The sequence below is a fragment of the Thunnus thynnus genome, chromosome 8 (assembly GCF_963924715.1).
Source record: "Thunnus thynnus chromosome 8, fThuThy2.1, whole genome shotgun sequence".
Lineage (NCBI taxonomy): Eukaryota > Metazoa > Chordata > Actinopteri > Scombriformes > Scombridae > Thunnus > Thunnus thynnus.
In genome coordinates this window covers 15994890-16014900 of record NC_089524.1, presented here as the reverse complement: position 1 = coordinate 16014900, position 20011 = coordinate 15994890, and the positions used below count along the sequence as shown (strand labels likewise).

Below are 20011 nucleotides of genomic sequence, written 5' to 3'. Positions count from 1 at the left end.
GGGGAGAGGGACAGAAGTAACTGAGAGAAGTTCATCTTAACCACGCATCAAAGACATAAAATATCATAACAGTACATATCATCAACATGTGATTGTTACTCACAACCCATCAAAAATAGGATTATAAAAAACAAAACAAAGAACAAAACTGTCAAATTGAGTCCAGAAATTGCAAAAAGGGACCCCAAGATTCTTCCCATTTATGTTGACAATTTATTGAAATGTGGTTTCTCCATATGGATAACCAAAACAAGTTCATGCAGCCAGTTTTTGAAGCACGGTGGAGTTGGTGTTTTACAGTCTTTGAAAATAAGTTTTTTATCAAGTACCATGCCCAGCAACAGAGCTTTTGTATGTGTGAGGGGGAGAGCTAAGAAGCCCTCTGAGAATCCAAAGAGAGCCAAGTCACTGTCTGGAGAGAGAGTCCTGTGGTAAACCCCAGAAGAAAAGAATGGGTGAATTAGTGGACAGTCCATAATAAATGCAACAATGTACTATCATTTGATTTACAGTTATTGCAGATTGGAGACACAGAGAGATAAAATTGATGTGACATGACCTCAGAATAATGAAAACAGTGAATCACTTTGAACTGAATTAACCTGTGCCTGCTGTTTATTGAACAACTATGAGTACAGGAATGTGCAGTCATCCATATTTTATCAGGTAACACAGCATTAAATTCCCTTTCCCAAGCCTTTATACAGTTGCCAGATACTGAATCCTTAGAAAAGTATCTCACAAATTTGGTGATAAGCTTCTTTCTCTCTGCAGAAAGAGAAAGGAACTCCAGAAAACTGTCTCTCAGAAGTGGATGGTGTAGATGGATGTTTCCCTCACAAAATATCTAAGTAGCATGTAACGGAACAAATGTGGTAGATTATACTTTAAACAGGAAAATTTCCTAAAATGCTGAGATGTCTGGCCTCTTTTCATACTCTGTCTACTGTTATTTTCTAAAGAATGTGGATTAAATACGCAACATGTAATTAGCATAACAATGTCTATGACTGTTACCTTTTTCATTATTCAGAACAGCACAGTGGTAATCAAACTCCCTCTCAGCAGGTTTATTTATAAATAAGCTTTAATTACCAGACCGTGTGATTTCATGAATGCAGTCAATGCAGTGGTTAGCATAATTTCCAGGCTGGCAATTAAGAACTAGTGGTTTGTATAATTAGGGATGCTTAATAGGTGAAAGAAATAATCCTGTTTCGTTTTAGTCCATATAAAGCTTTATTGTTTTCCCAGCAATGAAGATAATCTTACCAGTAAATCGAAGTCAGTTTTTATTTTTAGATGGAAATTCATTGTTAGATACTGATAGCTAAAAGCTTAAAGTTAAGTTATTATTTTCGTAGTTGCGTCTAGTGTAGGAATTGATTTACTAGAGCATACATTTTCACCCATTAACACAGCAAGTCTTGTGTTTGATATCTTGAGATAATAAAATTAAATCATCATCTCTTTTATTATTTAATTATCTCAAGATCTCAAGCATTTCTTGCTATGTTAATGACGTAGATATCTCAAGATATTGAGAATAGAACTAGTTGGTAGTCTCAGTTGCTGATTGTATAATTAACTGCTACAAAGTCAGCACTGTTAAAGATTTTTCTGTCAAAAAACAGTAAAGAACTGGCAGCAGGGTTACCATTAATTTACTGTAAAATTAATAGTGTCTTGCTGTTGCTGAAATGAACAGTTTGTTAATGTTTTTATAAATACAGCGTACAACTGTCATTTTCTCCTTTTACGGTAAAATACTGTCAAAAGGATTGCAGTTTATTACTATTAATTTGCACTATGTTCATAAAAGGTAAAATTACAGATTTTCACTGTAAACTACAATATGTACAACATACTACTCAACACACTTTTGTGTAACTATTGTCACCAGCAGTGCAGTACAGTATCTTTGTTAAATTTTTTAAAATATCTTTTTCCCAAACTTGTGACTTGATATAATTACTCATTTACAATGTTTACAACAGTGAATAACCATAGCCATTTGGATTGTGAGTTAAAATGTTAAGATAAATGATACACTTCCAAGGTGTTACTTTCAAACCATGTCTCACTTTATTAACATTTTAAATGAAGGATGCTAAACATTTGTACAAAATTAGAAAGTAATAGAAAAAACAAAGCATTCAGGTAATTAAATTTGCATTTCCGTCATCTAAAAAGTAAATACTTAAACAAGTAGTGCAGTCTGTCTGAACACTGTACACAAATGAAGACATGAAACATTATAAATATATTAACATGCTCCTCTAATGCAAGCTGTAACAGTTCAAGTTAAGTATGTATTCATAAGGATTTGTAGTGAGTGGATAACTGAGAAAGTGACTGAGTGATTGTAAGTCTCTATGAGTGCATGACTGAGTGAGGGAGTTGGTCAGGGAATATCAGTGAGTGAGTGAGTGAGAATAACTCACAGATATTCAGATGTAGCTAGTCAGCAAGACTCTGATTTCAAAACTTAATTCAAGTCCACTGCTTTTCGCATCTAAACGGAGTAACATTCACTTCAAGAAAACAATTTTAGCAACAACTCCAAATCATCAAGATTGATTAATAAGTCAGAAAAAATCTCAAAGAATAGATCTCATGCTTAATGAAAAAATATATACTACTAAAAGAGCTTATTTTGTTTTATGTAATAATCCGATGGCAAAGTACCAAATCATTATCATGACAGAAGTAAGGGCATATAGCACAATTCAAATTGATTGGAAATGTAATGTATTTTGCCTATGCTACTAAGCAAAGCAAAAAGGAACTCACTTATTGATTTGGTGGATGAAGATGGGTGAACAACCATGATCCAATGTCCAGGCAGTCACATGCCAACTCTGCTGTTGTTTTTGTTCCCAAAATGCAAAGAAAAATACTGTAAAGTACTGTTTTCTTTCCTTCAAGCAATCAATACTGTAAGATACCATTATCTTTCGTCTGAGCCATTTCCTCAACCCAAATGAACAGTAATGTACTGCATTTAAAGATAACAGGATTATCCTATTGACATTTGATGTAAAATAACAGCAATTTTTGTGCACAATGCAAGCAACTGTATGTACTTTTCATTTAAAATTGCTCCTTAATGGACATTAGTTGTTGTAATGCAAACAACTCTCCCCACAAAAGGCAACTTGGTAGACAACCTTGAATTAGGCCAAAATGAAGTCCAGAAGATTCATTCCAAATTGCAACTTAACCTATCACTGGTTGGGGATTGTGAACCATTATTTGCTGATTACCATTTTGTTATGGCCTTTGATGAAAGCATGCAGACAAAGGTGGAAAGCTTTGCAGTGTTTTTCTACTTTGCTTTGCAAGTTTGGATGCCAGTTCACTTCATTTTCTCAACATTCTCTCAAAGCACAATGTGAGGAGGGAACATCCTCTCAGAGAACAGTTGACTCTTTGTTGTTGTAGACGGACCTGTGGAGGACGCAAGGGACAGCATGTATTTGTCTTCACCTTTGAGTTCATTGAGAAATTATTTGACTTCTATAGAAACATCTGATGATTGTCAGTACCCTTCAGTGTTTGGGAGAATGGTGTTGGATTGACGGACGGTCCATCTTTAAAAAATTATACTTGCCACAGGAAAACATGTTTGCCAATTTTGTTGTATCAGATCACTGGCCAAGAAAAAGTTGGTTTTAATAAAGAATTTCATCTACATTTATGTCAAAAAAATTTGTCAGTACACAATCTAAGACAGAGGACACCTTTGTAGAGCTGTTTTTTGCAGAGGGAAATCCAATAATGTTCAAGTCCATTCGTCAGTCAAGTGGCACACAGATAAACATGTCACGTTCCAGTTTCCGGGGGGTTTAATTCCAGAGAGTGGTACCTCTGCTTGGCCGTGCATTCCAACAAACACAATTGGTTGTCTTTGTTGGTGTGAAGGTGGTAAGGGATCATATCCTTCTGGCTGCATTAGGAACTCCTACTGATTAGTGGGGCACCTACACAGACTATATAAATATGGTGTGGGCTGACTGGATTTTGCAATCCAATATGTACTATAGCATGTGTAGAGTAGTAGTTGTGTCTGTAGGTTCATCTTGTCCTTTCACTGATATCATCAAATGAAATTTCTCTGCATTTATTGTCTTGTAAATACAAATGATCATGATTTTTGTTATCTCAGCTGATTGCTTGTTAAAAAATTATTTGTTTGAGACTCTGAGCAGGTGGAGTTACAGTTGCTTGCTCTTGGACAATTTGACAAGACTCACTGACTGTGATGAGGGACAGAAATTGGCACCTTGACACTGAAATGTTGAAAGTGGGACAGGACAAATTGATTCATTTCACGATTCAAAGAATCATCTACTATTTTCTGACCCCATGTGCCAGACTTTACTGTAGCACCTTAGTGTCAGTCTGCCCTTCCCTCTGTCTCTGTCTCTGTCTTTGGTTATATTAGCTCATATTTAATTCTATATTGCATCTACAATGAGTCAGATGGTGCCCAACAAAATACAACTTGCACAATAGAGATATAGTCCACCTTGTTTTTATTTAAGATCAACAGGCTTCTTTTGAAGCAGTCTGAGGTTAATATTCTTCTTATGTGACGACATAAATTCACCTCAGATTAAGCTTCTGTTTGCACACTTCAAGATGAGTCCAAGTGAGGGCTGTGTGTGTGCATTCACAGTCTACTGATGGACTCTGTTGAGAGCTGTGCCTGTGCATTCATGAGGCCTTATTTTCTAATCTTGAGACACCCACTTCTAATCTTGTCTCCTACCCCCCTGGGGAGAGCTGGCAAGGAGGTCTGTCTTGTCTGTATGTTATTTACAAGGGACCTGTTTCAATGGCATCCAATATTGCTTTTCAGATTTTTTTTATACTTACTTAATCTTTATTGGCAACTGGTCTAAGGGCTCCAAGCATCTATCACTTTAAGTCATTTACGGCTCTGAGTTTCATGCCCAACAGTTAATAGACATTTGGGAAAATATTATGTAGTCTTATATACTGTGTGTATAAATATATTATGTAGTGATAATGTAAAAAAATACTGTTCATTTATTGCCTTTCAAAGGTCTTTAGCTCAACAAGTCCTCCAAATTAAAGGACATAATATGCTCTTTGACCATGCACTCAAGATCGACACATAAGAGTGTTTTCTAATCTGGCGCCCCATCGGCAGTAATTGGCAGGAAGACATCATTTGTTTGTGCTTTCCAAAGCTGTAACAAATCACTATTAAAAAATAATGATGTTTTATGGTGTAACAATGCTGTGGTTAAAGACTGGTTAGGTTCAGGCACAAAAACTGTTTGGTTAGGGTTACGGAAAGATCATGTTTTGGGTAAATATTATTATGTTGTTGAAGTTTGAGAAACGTGGTGTGGGTTACAGTTACGACTTCCTTAAATTCAGGTGGTTTATAAAAACCTGTCCAGACTCGCAGATGGAAAAGTGACACTTGTGGTCAGAAATGAATAGTGGTCTCTTGTTGCGAAAATCAACTGTTGGATTATAACCACCAAGCACCCCACCTCCTCCAAATGAGGTAAATTGTCAACTTGTATATACGTCATCGGAAATGAGCCAATGCTCCGGGTCATAATTACTACAGCCAATAGATGACATCTGTCACATATAACTGTATGTCGATTTTTGGGTCATATTATGACCCAATGTGTCATTTTTCTTCGGAGGACAGTCTCCTTTAGTTGTTATATAATGTTCTAGCAATCCATAGTATCTTTGAGTCTCATGCTGGCAAGTAATTTGTGAGTGTAATTGTCACATTTTTTTAAAAGAGTAGGTGTCCTTTTGCATACAGTATGGTACCATCTAAGTTACTGGTAACCCCAAACAAAGTTTTAAAAAGTGGATAATAGTTTATTAGAATTTCCTTTGGTAAGTGGCTTTGGAAAATGTATGATAATGCACTCGTAAGTGTTCTTACATAAAAAATAATCTTTTCATTGTGATGTTCTTCACCTCCACCTCGTCCATTTTTTTCTCATATTTAAAAATTTTTTCATGCAACATTGCTTGCAAGGTGTGTTCAACTTAAGTATGGAATTTGTGAAATCAAGCAGTTGAATTTTCATTTGACAAGATTCAGATTTAGAGTCCAGTCAGAGGTCAGCTATTTGGTGGAGAGCCCCTCCTTTTTTCATCTTAGCCTATCCATTTTAATACTAAGCATTAGTTTTTTTTCCCAATAATATGTGCTATTAAATAAGAATTATATTGTTTAGTCATAAAACCTTAGAAAATTGACTGTTTCACAACCACAGTAACTCATCTGTAAAGAATTGTGTTATTGTGTTGTTAAAAGTGTTATCTATTTGTTCACAAACTTACTGTTTTTAGTACCTACATTGTCGTTTCAAGTATACAGATACCTCACCAATGGCCAGGACATGTGCCTCCATGTTCAGTCTGAGCATTTAAAGAAAGGGAAATGAGTGGTTGTGAAGCTGAGAGCAAGGGCAGTCAGACGGATAATTTGCGCATCAAGTGCATTGTGCAAGGTGAATAGAAGAATATAGAAGATTAAGTGTTCTTCTTGATCTCGAAGATGAATATTCCAAATGGCTTTTTCTCCTTCTTTTCTTCACTGTGTGATTTTGTATCCAAGGTACAGAATTTTAATTGAGAGGAAGCTGAACCTCTCACTTAGCCAAAAGGTGTAATTTGAAGCCTTGACAAGCTTTTGGGGGCAATCACACCAAGCTACAGCCTTGAGTGAAGTACCCTCATTATTCATCTGACCAGGGGAAAGAAGATAACGCGTGGTGCCTAGAAGATGGATATTTGTGTCTTGCAAATGTTGTACATGTACCATAATTTCTTCTGGAGGTTTGGCATGTGTAGTCCGCTAATAATTAAATATTCATGAGAAGAAGACATGTGCACCAGAATAGGTAAAAGTGTAGTTTAATAATATATATACTTTAACTAGTGAACTTACATTACATAATCACTGTACTATTACAATGTGAAATAATCATGTTGATCAGATGAATCATGAAAAGCTTTTTTTTTTTTTTTTTTTTTTTAGTTTTAAAGGTTTTTCAGCATTCGTCATTCTTTAATTATGTATACTGATCTAGATCTAATGTTCTCATAAATTTCCTTGGTAAGACAGAACAGCTTTAATGGGACTGTAATCTATGGCATATAGGTATTGGCATTGAATATCATCCATATACAAGGGATCTCCACAGAGCTGTAAAAACAACCCTTCCATAAATTAAGCAGCAAAATAAAGGATTGCTTATGTAAAACTGTTTACTCGAGGTCACACACCCACTACAAAAACACTTTTCAGCTTTTTAGCCTTCATCAGAAAATGTGAATAAGAAGTACATTAAATGCAGAACAACCGGTTCATGAGTGTCATCACACTAATTAGAGGAGAGCTTCAAGTGCACAGAGATGAATTCATTAATTCATTCTACAGTCACGAACTAAATGCATTTGTGTAACAGGGTGTATTGGGGTGATGTTATACAACTGTATTGTATTACATTTATTTCTTATGGACTTCTCTCTGTCCCCTCCCCTATTTCTCCTTACAATGGTGACTCAACTGTGTACCTGCACAGCTGTAGTTGATCAGCTTATAATAAAATTAAGTTAAGCCTAAAAACAGCACGGGGCTCATCAGTGGAGGAGCAAATGAGGCTCGTGGTGCAGGATGTGTCTTTGTTGTTGATATTGGACAAATCTACGAAACTCCGGATTACATTCAATGCCAACTTTTTAAAAATAATCGCTTTCTACGATATCTGAGCATGGCCACTATACGATATGATGAAGGTTGCACAAAGTACAAGTTAATGCAATTCATATTACTTTACAGATGACTGACAAGCTTATAATAAGGCAAATTTAGACAATAAAAACAATTTGAGTCTAATGCACACAAAAAAGATAAAAATTAAAGGGTGTGGTTAAGGTTATGAAACTGAAAACACTTAGTTAACGTCAGGGAAAGATCATGGCTACCGTTAATAAAGAGGTGATTGTTACATTTACGTAAGTGCTACACACCCATATGATGCCCTATCCTCCACGCTGTAAGGGAGTTTTCAAACCTGCGTTGTTTAGTCCGGTTGAATCAGACTTTCCCCCACGGTGTGTTTGGATTGGGCAGCTCTGAAGCAAGCAATCATACTCTGGTGCGGACCAAAACAATTGTACTGAAACCCTTTAAGGCAGTGGTTTCTGTCAAGTCCCAAGCAAATTCTTAAGCAGACCCAATTACAAGGCGTATTCTACAAGTTTAAGCTAAACAGCTCCCATAGCCAGGTGTCATCAATATAAGTTGCAGGATCCTCAGCTGAGAGTTTCACATGAGTATAATATTAAAAATGCTAATGCTCAGCTAATTCAAAGTATTAAGTATATTAACTATTTTACTCTGAATATCAAACATAATATTATCAGAGTAGAAAGAGTTTTATTTAGAATCTCCAATCTATTTAAAGTAGCACTCTTTGCTCAGATACATTTAACATGAATTCCTAACACGGGTACTGTTCTGAAAAAGTATTCACTGTGATGGATTACAAGGTCAGCATCTTAGCATTTGTTTCATATTTGGCATTTAATCACTTTGCAGCCCAGCCTTGGGTTGGCAATGAGCACTTCAGACATATCACAGTATTATTGAAGACCACAAGGGTTCAATCTGCAAGTCAAGTTCACATTTAGATTCAGCAAGTGTTCAGCTGTGTTCTGCACCACCAGCTAACTCTGGGACAGCTTGTAATTTTATCCAAACATTTGATTCAGGCAAGGCAAGGATTAATTCTAGTGTGACACTGACTGAGAACCACCACAGTTGTGCAGCAGTTGCAAAAGACAAGGACAAGAGTAACCTTGTTGCACCAAAACACGAATAAAGCATCTTGGTAAGATAAACTATCAGTTAATATCCAGGAACTAAACACTATGTTTGGAATTGGTACCAGACTAGGTTCCTGAAGATGCCTCCTCCTCATTGAATATATCATGCAGGTCCATGCTCTTTGCAATCACCTGTGCACTGAAATGAGGCTCAAGCAATGAAATGGGATTGGAGTGGTCTGTATTTCCAGTGGGTTTATTGTTTGAGACACAGAACCACAAGAGTTATAGGAGCTATAGTGTCTGCAGTGAACACTACTTATGTGATTCTTTCACTCTATGACTGATGTAAGTGATAAGCGGATCATACTGAAGTCCTTTGGTGATGCTGAGAGGATGATAAAGTGTGTGATATTCCTGTCCTAAGATTGTTATTTGTCACAAATACAAACTGCTGCTTCTGTGTTACTTGCAGCTCTGCTCGGCTGATACTCTGTCTGAGATGTGTTTATTTTCTTAAGTTGTCTAGCAGATTGTTTCACAAGATGCTGTCAACCACAACTCAGAGTTTTTACTAGTTGCACTATTTAGCATACACTGCAGAACATATTACAAATTCTCACTTAAATTTAAATATTTCTGCTGCAATAATTACTGGTACACTCACAGATGAAGATGGAAATATCCAATCTTGAAATTCTGAGCATTCCTTATTTCCGTTTAATTTATATTATACCGATTTTCACCCTGAACAAGGTGTGAATTAAATTAACCAACTGTCAGACAAAAAAACCCACATGAGGACTGAGATTAAAAATTTGATTTATCACACAAGATTCACCACATGAGATGACCTTGCACACTGCATTTCATTTGCAGCAAAACTGTGACAGCCTATTTAAATATTGCCAAGGAGGTACACATGAAAACTGTAGGAGTTTAAGAGCACCTTGTAGCTAAAAGAACAAACTGGGGACGATGCCTGTGGTCTCAAAGAGCACTGAAGACTTTTAAAGATGTACTTCAATCACATTTTGCCTCAAGTACAGGTGGAGGATTAGCAGCAACTAAAACTACCTGTCTCTGCCTCCAGCACTGCTGAGGTTGTCAGCTCAGAGATCTGATAGTTTTTAAATGCCTTCAAAACACATTCCCATTGTGATCCTTCCTTTTAAAGAAGAGGCATCCTTGGCTTTTACCTGAATACATGTCACAAGTGAGAAATGGCTTTTGACCCTTTCGCATGAATCACTTAGCAATAGCAAAGCCAGGTATTGAGAATGTTTCCAATTATATTGTCATGTCTTCCAATTACATTGTCTTGGTATTTTGCTTAAAGGAAAATGCCATGTCATTTTGAAACTTATTTTTGTTGCCTTAGCTGCCATCAGATATGGTTAACTTTTACTTAACAGCTTAACTGCAGAGATTTGGGGATGTTATGATGTCCCTAGAAGTCCAACATGCCAAACAACATGAGTTGAGAGGATGCCAGAAACAAATCCATCAGTTACACTCTTGGTGTTAAAGTGACAGAAAATGAAAATGTACTAAATCAGCACTTTTTGCCCCACTGGTTTTAGAATTATCATACTACATGTGAAGTTATTTGTTTGTTCCGTCTGTCTGCTGTCCGACATGTTGGTCCAGAGCAAGATATTTGATCACTACAGGCCAGATGCTTGCGTTGCAATTTGCTGTGGACATTTATGTTAGCCTAAGGATGAATCTTGTAGTGATTGTCATTGTCATGAAATGTGCTGAACACACTTAAATTTCCAAGAGGATAAACCTTTTGTGTATGGTTTCAAGGTGGACTCCATTATCCTCCCTGTAGTGCCACCCTAAGGGAAAACTAATCAGTAGTCCAATTGCTGTAAGACTTTAAGAAAAATGCAATTATAACTAAGGTAAAAAGAAAAAAAAAATCTTTGGGGAAATATCAGAAATGCTCCTTTTGGTCTTAGCTGGCTGGAGGGGTGTATCAGATTGACAGCAGCTAGCAGTCTTCTAGAGGTGTTATACCTGTATGTAACTGAGACAAAGTAAAAAAACTGCTGTCGCTACAAGTCATGGGCTGACAGTGTGTTGCTAGCAGGGATTTTGAAGGGCAAACAACACCAGCATCTAACAGGTCTGAAGTGACATTTGCAGCTATGTTTAATGTTGTTTAATGTGCTTCAGCTGAGTGGTTAATTAGCTGCCTTGCCTGCAAACTGAGGTTAGCAGTGCACTTCCCTGGTAAATGTTTGGTTTCTCGTTCAACAAGCTAAGGTGCAAGACAAGATGTGTGTTCAAATTCGATAAGAAGGAGACTTAAGCATGAAAATGAATGTGGGTTGTTGTTCAGAGTCTGTGGCTTTTCCCTGTATCGAAATAAGGTCTACAACAACGTAAACGGATAACAGAACAGTATTTCATCAAATTAATGCAAAACTACAGGAAGAACAAAGGACAAATGATTTACAGAGCAAACGTGTGGTGTAGTAGATAAAAAAAAGCAAATTAACTTGTGTTGGACTTTGAACCATAAGACACTGGATGGCAGACTCATTGACAAATAGTTTTATAGTTTGCTTTAGCCTACAAATATGCCAAACGTAGTCAATCACAACATTTGAAAGATATAGTCTTACATAGTCACATGTACTATTTTTGTACTTGACAGTGGTATGTTTCTGACAACAAAAATCCCAAAAGCTGTATTAGGAATCAAATGAAACTAGATAGGTATAACATTAAAAAGCATTAAGACATTTAGCAGGAGTTACTAGTATACAAAAACACCACAGTAATCAGTACACAGATGCTGACTGACAATCATTTCTTGATATCTGAAGTAAGCAATTTCTCACTATATTTTGCAATTATTAATCATGTGTAATTTACTGGATAATACAATATTTCATATAAATACTTTCTGTACATACAGTGTACATTATGGACCATTCTAGTAGCAATATCATGAATAAAATACATTCTCTTTTCTATCATATTTTTTGGACATTGGACCCTTTTTGATGTTGTTATTTTTTAAAAAATCTTTTTTGTGTTTTTACTACTCTCTAGTTTAACAGCTACTTTTATTTATTGATATTTTACATCATATTGTTTCACATTCTTACTGTACATGGCCAAGTTTAAGTTTTCAAGCCCTGTCTGGCTTGGACAAGCTTTAGTATTCATTGGTCCATCTGGTTTAACTCCTTTTATAAATTACATGGGTTTTGTAAACTGTATTGTCATAATTTAAATTTTCCAAGTGCTGACAAAAATATATCTTCATTTGAATGGAATTTGTACATCACACATTGGATGTCAGGGCAAACTGACTATTGACTATTCTTATGGCTATATGAGCCTGCATTTCAACTTTAGTATGTGATTTGCTGACTTATGAGTAAAGTTTTCAAAACCATCATAGTAAGACTTCCACTGCAACCTGACAGCTTCAGCAGAAGACTGATTTTTTTTCTGCTGTATTTTAGGTATTTAGCTGACATACCTGTTTCAAACTTGCTATTGATGAGTTGATGAATACACTGGTTCAGAGTGAGACAGTCTTTCTGAACACCATGCCATTCTAGTCTGAATATGTCATCCTGCCCTTCAAGATTTTTTTTTTTTTAACATGAAAAACTGGTCTCATCTTTCATCCGCCCGTCTCCGTCTTCTGCCTCAGCTTCAACAATGGCGGTTCCGTTGCTGATTGGAGCATCACTCAGGGTGCTGCGGAGTGTCACCCGGGTGACACTAAGCGAGTGTTTTCTGGGAGTAATGTGATGCGGCCGATGGCACATGACTTCCTTGAACATCTCTCTAAAGCGTGTGGACATAAGGTTGTACAGGATTGGGTTGACTGCTGAGCTGAGGTAGAAAAACACTCCAGAGATGATGTGCACGTACTGGAAAATTTCCATGTGGCTGTCAGTCCAGTCATTGATGAAACTCCACATGAGGCGGTCAGTGTGAAATGGGGCCCAGCAGATTGCAAACACCACCACTAAAACAACTGGAAAATAAACAAGACAAGACAATAAGAGACCCCAGGGTAGAGGGTATTTTAATAGTAGTGCATTGATTGAAGTTGCAAACATGCTCTCTCTGCTCTCAATTAAACTGTCCCTCTGGGGCCTCTGTGTCAGTGATTTAGAGAATATCTGTCCTCGGCACACAGCCTTGGATTTACTGTACATCAGTGTTAAATTATCTTTAGATTCAGAGGCCTCACAGCCAACATTTCATATTTGCTATGTCTCTGAGGAGAATTCTAGATACAACTGTGAGTAGATGAGTGAATTCTGATTGCTGAGTGTCTACACAGTATTCAATAAATTATGCAATGTGAGGACTGAATAAGATTAGTCTTATGAGATTAGTTTGTTCTATTTAATTTCCTTTTGGTTTTCCAGGAAAGCTATTCAGGGAGTTGAGAAAATCCACATCAGTGCATGTGCAGGCAAGGAACTGAGAGCAAGTAAATCAATGTCATAGCATTATCAAGCCAAGGTAAAGATTAATACCTGCACACAGCGCATGACAGATTTTTTACCGCTACATTTGCTTTCACCTTCACCTCTGAGATACAAAAGCACATAGGCTGCCTCAATAAGGTTGCTTGGCAGTCTGTGTTAAACCCAGTTAGATCTGAATGTGTCTGTTTCTGATATGAAACTGGCTAACTTTGTCTGCGTTGTTGGTGTCACCTTTAAGTATCATATCATCAATATTTATTTATATTTACAAGAAACTATTTAGCATCCGCAAAATATGTTTGGGAAATGTAATGCCATCTGGATTATACCCTCATATGTCTACAACATTTTCACTTTCAACATTTTTAATTGTTTACTCCCAATGATTCATATTGGTGCAGTAACTGAATCTGGTTATGTTATTTCAGGAGCAAAGTACTGCAATAACATGCTATTGGCCTGGATGTTTAACACCTTCCAGGTCGCAGTTGATTTATTTAGGGCTGTAAATGATGATTACTTTCATAGTCATCATTAGAAGTCCCCAGAGCCCAATATCATGTTTACAAAGTGCTTGTTTTGTCTGACCAAATAGTCAAGAATCCGAATACATGTACATATATACTCTTAGAAGTAAAGGTTCCAAAAAGTTTCTTCTTGAAGGGCTGAGGTTCCAACCAGAACCATTTGCTTCTTAAAAGCCCTTTTTTGAAGAAAGGGTTCTTCAAGGGTTCTTTGTAAGAGGGTTCCAGTAAGAACCCTTTCGACCCAAAGAACCCTTTTTGGAAGAAAGAGTTCTTCAAGTATTGTTGAAAGCAAGGGTATTAGAAGATCCTCACCCTCAAATATTCAAATGTTTACCCATGTTTCAGATAATATTTTTAAATGTAGCTGTATCTGGAATCCCTTTAATCAATTAATTTTATTTGTGTTCTACATTGTCTTTCTTTACCATCATTTCATGCCATACAATAGTTAATAGTTGAACAGACACTATGTTTATTGGTTAGTCCCTTTAATGTGAGATACACTGTGTATAGGTGTTGTAGGCTGTGGAGAGAGAGATAAGGGTTGAGTTGGGGGGCATTTGTCTGTTGAAGATCTTTCTTGATATTGTTTTTTTGATCATTTCTAATTTATGATGTACAACACTTAACTGGAGCTTTTATGAAGAGTGGCTAACAGTGCATATGTATAATGTAGCTACATGATGTGATCTGTGGTAGGAAGATCATGTCTTCAACCCTCAGTCTTCAAAATAGCACTGCTGTGCTCTTACCGACTGAGCCACCATGTTAGTGTTGTTTTGACCATTGTAACTACAATCTCTGGAGGGAGGAGTTCATGAGCCAAAAAAATTGCCCTGAATTTATATACATTTTGGAGAGTAGACAGTTGACCCTCCTTACCTATTTTTCATTTGTTATGGATGGTGGGAGGGCTGTGGGGATGGAGGACTACAGTGTGAAGAGGTGTTGGAGCCATGAATTGCACTCCAGTCTCCCAGGTGAAAGGCTGGGGTTTGGTGTGTGGGGCCTGGGAGCTGGCTGCCACGTTGGGGTGGGTATGGGGGAGCTGAGAGCTCCTACGGATTGCAACACATAGTCTGCCCTTCTTTACAAAACAGGTGTGACATATCAGTAGTGACACATTGTGTGATCACCCGTGTATGGATTGATACTAGAAGCTGGATTGAAGTGACAGAGGATCAGAAACTTCAGAGATCAAGGTAAGCTAAATGTAATATCTCATTTCAGCAAGCTTTACTCTAACTAAGGCCTTTTATGGTGAACGATGGACAATTTTAATGCTAGCATCTCTTTCTTGTTATTTTTATTTTTATTTTTTTTTAGAAATGATTTACACAGCCTGGACAAAAAATGACTTTTCTGGTGAGATGTTTTTGTGCATTATCAATGTCCACGTTGTCCTATTGTCCTGTCATCAAAGTGAAATAAATTTTGTCTTTGAATATGGCCAAATGGATGCCCCAGTAAATATACAAAAATATCATCACTCTGAAATGACCTAACCCAGAAGCACAGCACCACAATCCAACAGGAAAACTCTGAAGTTCAGAGAATCATTGAAGAAGGCCACATGGAGACTGCTCCCTCTTTTTCAGAGAAGCTAGCATAAATGAAAACAAATATTAAAAGAGATCTCATCTCTTTCTTTCTAAAGTGTCAGGAAGGTCACACATTATCTCAAGTGGTCCAAACAAGTGTTGCTAAAGATGTTGGGGAGCTTTTCATTATTTCAGTGAGCAATAATATCAAGATCTGATAAAAATCTGTCTGGAGGAAAAGACAGAACAAAACCTCAATATCCTTTTGGAGGACAATATATTTGATGTGTGTTTTCAGGACATTAATAGTAAATTTAAGTTCTACCAATACTGCATAAATGAATTTGGCCTTGTTGAGCCAACTCAGTATCTGCTTGGACATAATTCATGTGGCAAGAAGGAATCCTTCCAGTATATTACAATCCTGAAAGTTCTGCATACCGTTCTTACCAGAACTGACACTAAGAATCATGTTTTAGGGGATACTAGGGTGTCTACAGGAGGCATTCTAAGCAACTTTCATGATGGATCTATTTTGAAGAATCACCATTTTTTCAGTTTCTCAGAAAAACAATTGCAAATACAGTTGTACACCAATGAATTTGAGTTTTTGAATTTGTTTGGGGTCTAAGAAGTTGAAAGACATATATTTGATTAAATGTGTATTTATGATAATTTATGATAATCAAGTATTTGGAGCTAATACTTTTTGTTCCTCCTTTCAGCTTCTGTGGGAGATGAAGGAGCAATTCCTTGTAGATGCTGATTGCAAAATGGTCACAGAGCTGAATCAAACGGCAACAAAAATTGTTCAAAGAGCATCACTGTGTGACCTAAAGGAACGCTGCCAGAGAGCAATCAGTGACTGCCTGGATGATTCTGTAAGACAAGGTATCTATGTTTTTAATCACAAAGCCACAATCTGTATTTCTGAAAACACCTAAACATCAGCCAAAAAAATATTACAAAATAATTTGATTTCCTCAGGACTCATTCAGGATGCAGCAATTTTACTGCTGCCTTCCATTTTCAGAGAGGACTCGTCCTTTCTGTACACTGCACAGGAAGTAAATACTTCAGCTCAGGAATAGGCGTTATCCACAGTATGCCAACATTGATTGCTGTTACCATAATTTTGTATTCACAGCAAGTTTTACTTTGTTTTACTTACTAATACGTATCTGTTTTTGTTGCATAGGAGCCAAATTTGCATACTCCAGCAATCATGCTCCATAACACAGAGGAGGGAAACCCTTTGCAGGCATACAGGATAGCCCTATACCTGGATGGTATGTAAGTTTTGACTGAGGACAGTGGCATGAATATATCATATGCCACAAGTGCATTAATGTCACTCTATTTTGTTTTTGGAGTCCAGTACCCAAAAAAACTGACAAAAACTCTCATTTTCATCAAAAGATTTGTTTTGGGTATCAAGGACCACAGTGCTGTACCAATTTCAGTGAAGAGACTGTGCAACTGTGTGGATAGTAGTAAATAGACTAGTCTATGTTGCAGCATGGGATGCTTTTTTATTTTGCTTTTGTGATAAATGTGAGTTTAGTTCAAATGGAATGGTCAAATTGCTGCTGCTAAATACTTTCACCTGATTGTGTGCTAGTGGAGGCTCTTAGTGGAGGATTTGGAGGACAGGCTTATTCAATCTGTTCCACTGTCACCATTATTATGTGCCCATACTACGATTGCTCTCCTTGGACCATGCATTACTTTGTTGTTTGTAGATGGCTTACTGCTTCATCTGGTGTAGTAAGTGTACCTTGGATTGATGCTACTAACTGTCTTTTTTCTCTTCCTTCTCTGCTATGTCACCATTGCTGGAGATTACATGAATTCACCTGCTGAGGACAGTCTGATGCATTGCTGATTCTTGAGTCCTATGCTCACTTTTGATATGTTCCCCTGGGGACCTACACAGCCTCTCTGTTCTGTTGCCTAATCCTCAGAGAGTCTCCCTCTTCATCCATCATTGTTCCAAGATTTTTAAATACATTTTTTTCTCATTAAAAGTTGTTTGAATGTTTTCTCAATGCCAACATTGTAAACATCAGTAATTGTAACATAAATTGTTAAAATGATGGATGACCACAATAAACAATATATGGGATTCAATTTTTTTTGCCTGATCTGTAGAATACAATATGGTTCTTCATAGTACATTCAGCAGAAGACAAGAGGGTACTGGCTGAAACCCTTGAAATATGAAAGGATTCTTGGTGGAACTCCCTGGGTGGGTTCTAGATGAAACCCTTAGAAGATTAAAAGGTTCTGGATAGAACCCCCAGTGAGGGTTCTGGGTGAAACCATTACACCATAGAAGGGTTCTCTGTGGAACCTCTCAGAGGGGGTTCTGGGTGGAACCTTTCATGGACGGTTCTACGTATAACCCTTTATGTTGGGTTCTAGGTAGAACCCTTTGAAAGGGTCCCAGGTGAAACCTTTATAAAAAGGTTTTTCCAGGAACCCTATATGGCTCTATTCAGCAACTTTATTTCTAAGAGCATATATACATATTTAATATATATATATTAAATTTACAAGAATGTAAACTAGAGAAGAACATCAAACCCCACATTGCATTCCTGCTTTATAAATTGCTTAAAATTAAAATAATAATCAATTATAAAAATTGTTTACTATTCATTTTCTCTTGAGAAACAGTTTAATCAAAAGTAGTTTCAGTGTTCAATGTATTTGAACTCTGCCATCTACACTAACTGACCATTTCCTGCTGCTGGCCTCACTATTGTGCTTCTTGTGAGGGATTTGCTGTGTCTGAAAGAAAATAAAAGGGAGGCAGCACCTCCAGCTACCTAGCGCAAACTGGATCGAGTCATCATCTTCCATTTATTTTATATCAGACACAGCAAATCCCTCATGAGTACTGCAAGATTACAGATAGCAGAGATAAGTTCTAAGATGCACCACAATGAATGTCCCCATTGGATTTTTAAAATTCTTAAATATTGGTATCAGCTTCAGCCTATCAATCGGGCTCTACTTGTTACATGAAAAGGTGGTAACAGATGCTGCTCTGAGATTAAAGATTTAAAGATTAAAGTTAACAAATCATTGTAGTCATTTGATACTCACACAACATTTTAGTGACCTGACGTCGGCGAGCCTTCTGCTGCTGTGTACGGATGTTACAGAAGCTATCCTGACCAAAGCCCGACTTTGCTTCCAGTGCCTGATGCATCTTTTCCCGCTTCAGCTGTAGCCCAATGAGCATGTAGAGCGCGCTGATGGTGAGCATGGGCATAATGAAAAATAGCAAGGTGGTCACTTGGATGGTCAGGTTGTATATCCAGCGTGGTTTCACCAATGTACAGATTGCCGAGTCAGGGATCTCCACATTTATGTTCATGCCAGGGCTGGAGGAGCGACTGTAAAGGGTGGCGATCCCATGCAGACTTGTGTTGGGAACAGCACACAACACCGACACACCCCACACCGTCAGGATGACCCGCTTGGCATGGGTGCGCGTCACAACGTACTTTGCACGCAGTGGATGCACCACAGCGATGTAGCGCTCCACACTCAGTGCCGTCACGTTGAGGATGGATGCCAAGCAGACTGTCTCAAATAGAAAGGTTTTAAAGTAGCAGCCTCCCTTCCCCAGAAGGAAAGGGTAGTTCTGCCACAGCTCATACAGCTCTAATGGCATGCCAAGCAGCAGTACTAGCAGGTCTGACACTGCCAGGCTGAACAGGTAGTAGTTTGTTGGTGTCCACATCACTTTGTTGCGTGCAATGACAGTGCATGTCAGCACATTCCCCACCACACCTATCATGAAGATGATCAGGTAGATGAGGCAGACAGGGAGGAACACAGATGAACGACGAGGCCCCAGGTATTTCTCGAGGTACCCTTCCTCCGTCAAACATGCATCTTCCAGATCAGTGTGGCTGCCATTCATGCCTGAGGTGAGATTGAAACACTTTTCCCCTGGGAGACAACCCCACTCTTCTTTTTTAGCAATTAGATCAAAAGAGCAGTTATAAATTGACATCTTGCTGAAGTAGTCAAACTCGCTCTAGGAAAAATGAGATGAAACAGCCATCAGCATTAAATTCCATTTAAATGACAAAGGTTTTTAAAAAGGCTCACATGAGATTAAGGACTCTGGTCAGTAATGACATACATACAAAACAGATTTCTAAGTAAAGCTGAACAGGAATCAAAATTGTGTTGATCAGAACAAATGTGCATGAGTAAATAGAAATGAGGAAGGAGTTGTGTCACATCTTAAGATTCATTTCTCTCCACCATGTTTCCAGACCAATTCCCCAAACTCTGAATTAGATTAGCTCTGACTGCTGTTTCTGCCAATGAGTTTTGAATTCACTCCTGACAGTGAACAGAAGACTGAGTGATTCATGCCCTTCAGGTGTTCTTTAAGCTAATTTGCAAAATAACCATCAAAAACATTGTCTTGCTGATGCCAGCCACTACTTTGTAAAATGTAGTCAACCAGTCTACTCTGCAGTGATAACAGATATAGAAGGAGACCTAAGACTGAAGCTGAGTCTGAATTTTATAGTTTAAGGCTGGTGTTATTCTATCTTGTGCGCCCCAAGTCCATTTATTGCTGCCGAGGATGTTA

The 20011-nt window shown here is 37.6% G+C and overlaps 1 protein-coding gene and 1 long non-coding RNA gene across 2 annotated transcripts; one reads left to right on the top strand and one right to left on the bottom strand.

The window, feature by feature from the left end:
• Positions 1–11882: 11882 nt before the first annotated feature.
• Positions 11883–19437, bottom strand: nmur1a (neuromedin U receptor 1a). The gene is made up of 2 exons (XM_067596752.1): positions 18499–19437; positions 11883–12856 (listed from the first exon to the last, which is right to left on the bottom strand). The coding sequence occupies exons 1-2, from the start codon at positions 19415–19417 to the stop codon at positions 12471–12473; spliced, it is 1305 nt and encodes a 434-aa protein (XP_067452853.1). The 5' UTR covers positions 19418–19437; the 3' UTR covers positions 11883–12470.
• On the top strand, positions 12769–17505 carry LOC137187674 (uncharacterized). Its single transcript, XR_010929255.1, has 5 exons — positions 12769–15048; positions 15173–15211; positions 16113–16278; positions 16375–16490; positions 16586–17505. It is a non-coding gene; the product is annotated as an uncharacterized lncRNA (long non-coding RNA).
• Positions 19438–20011: the final 574 nt, after the last annotated feature.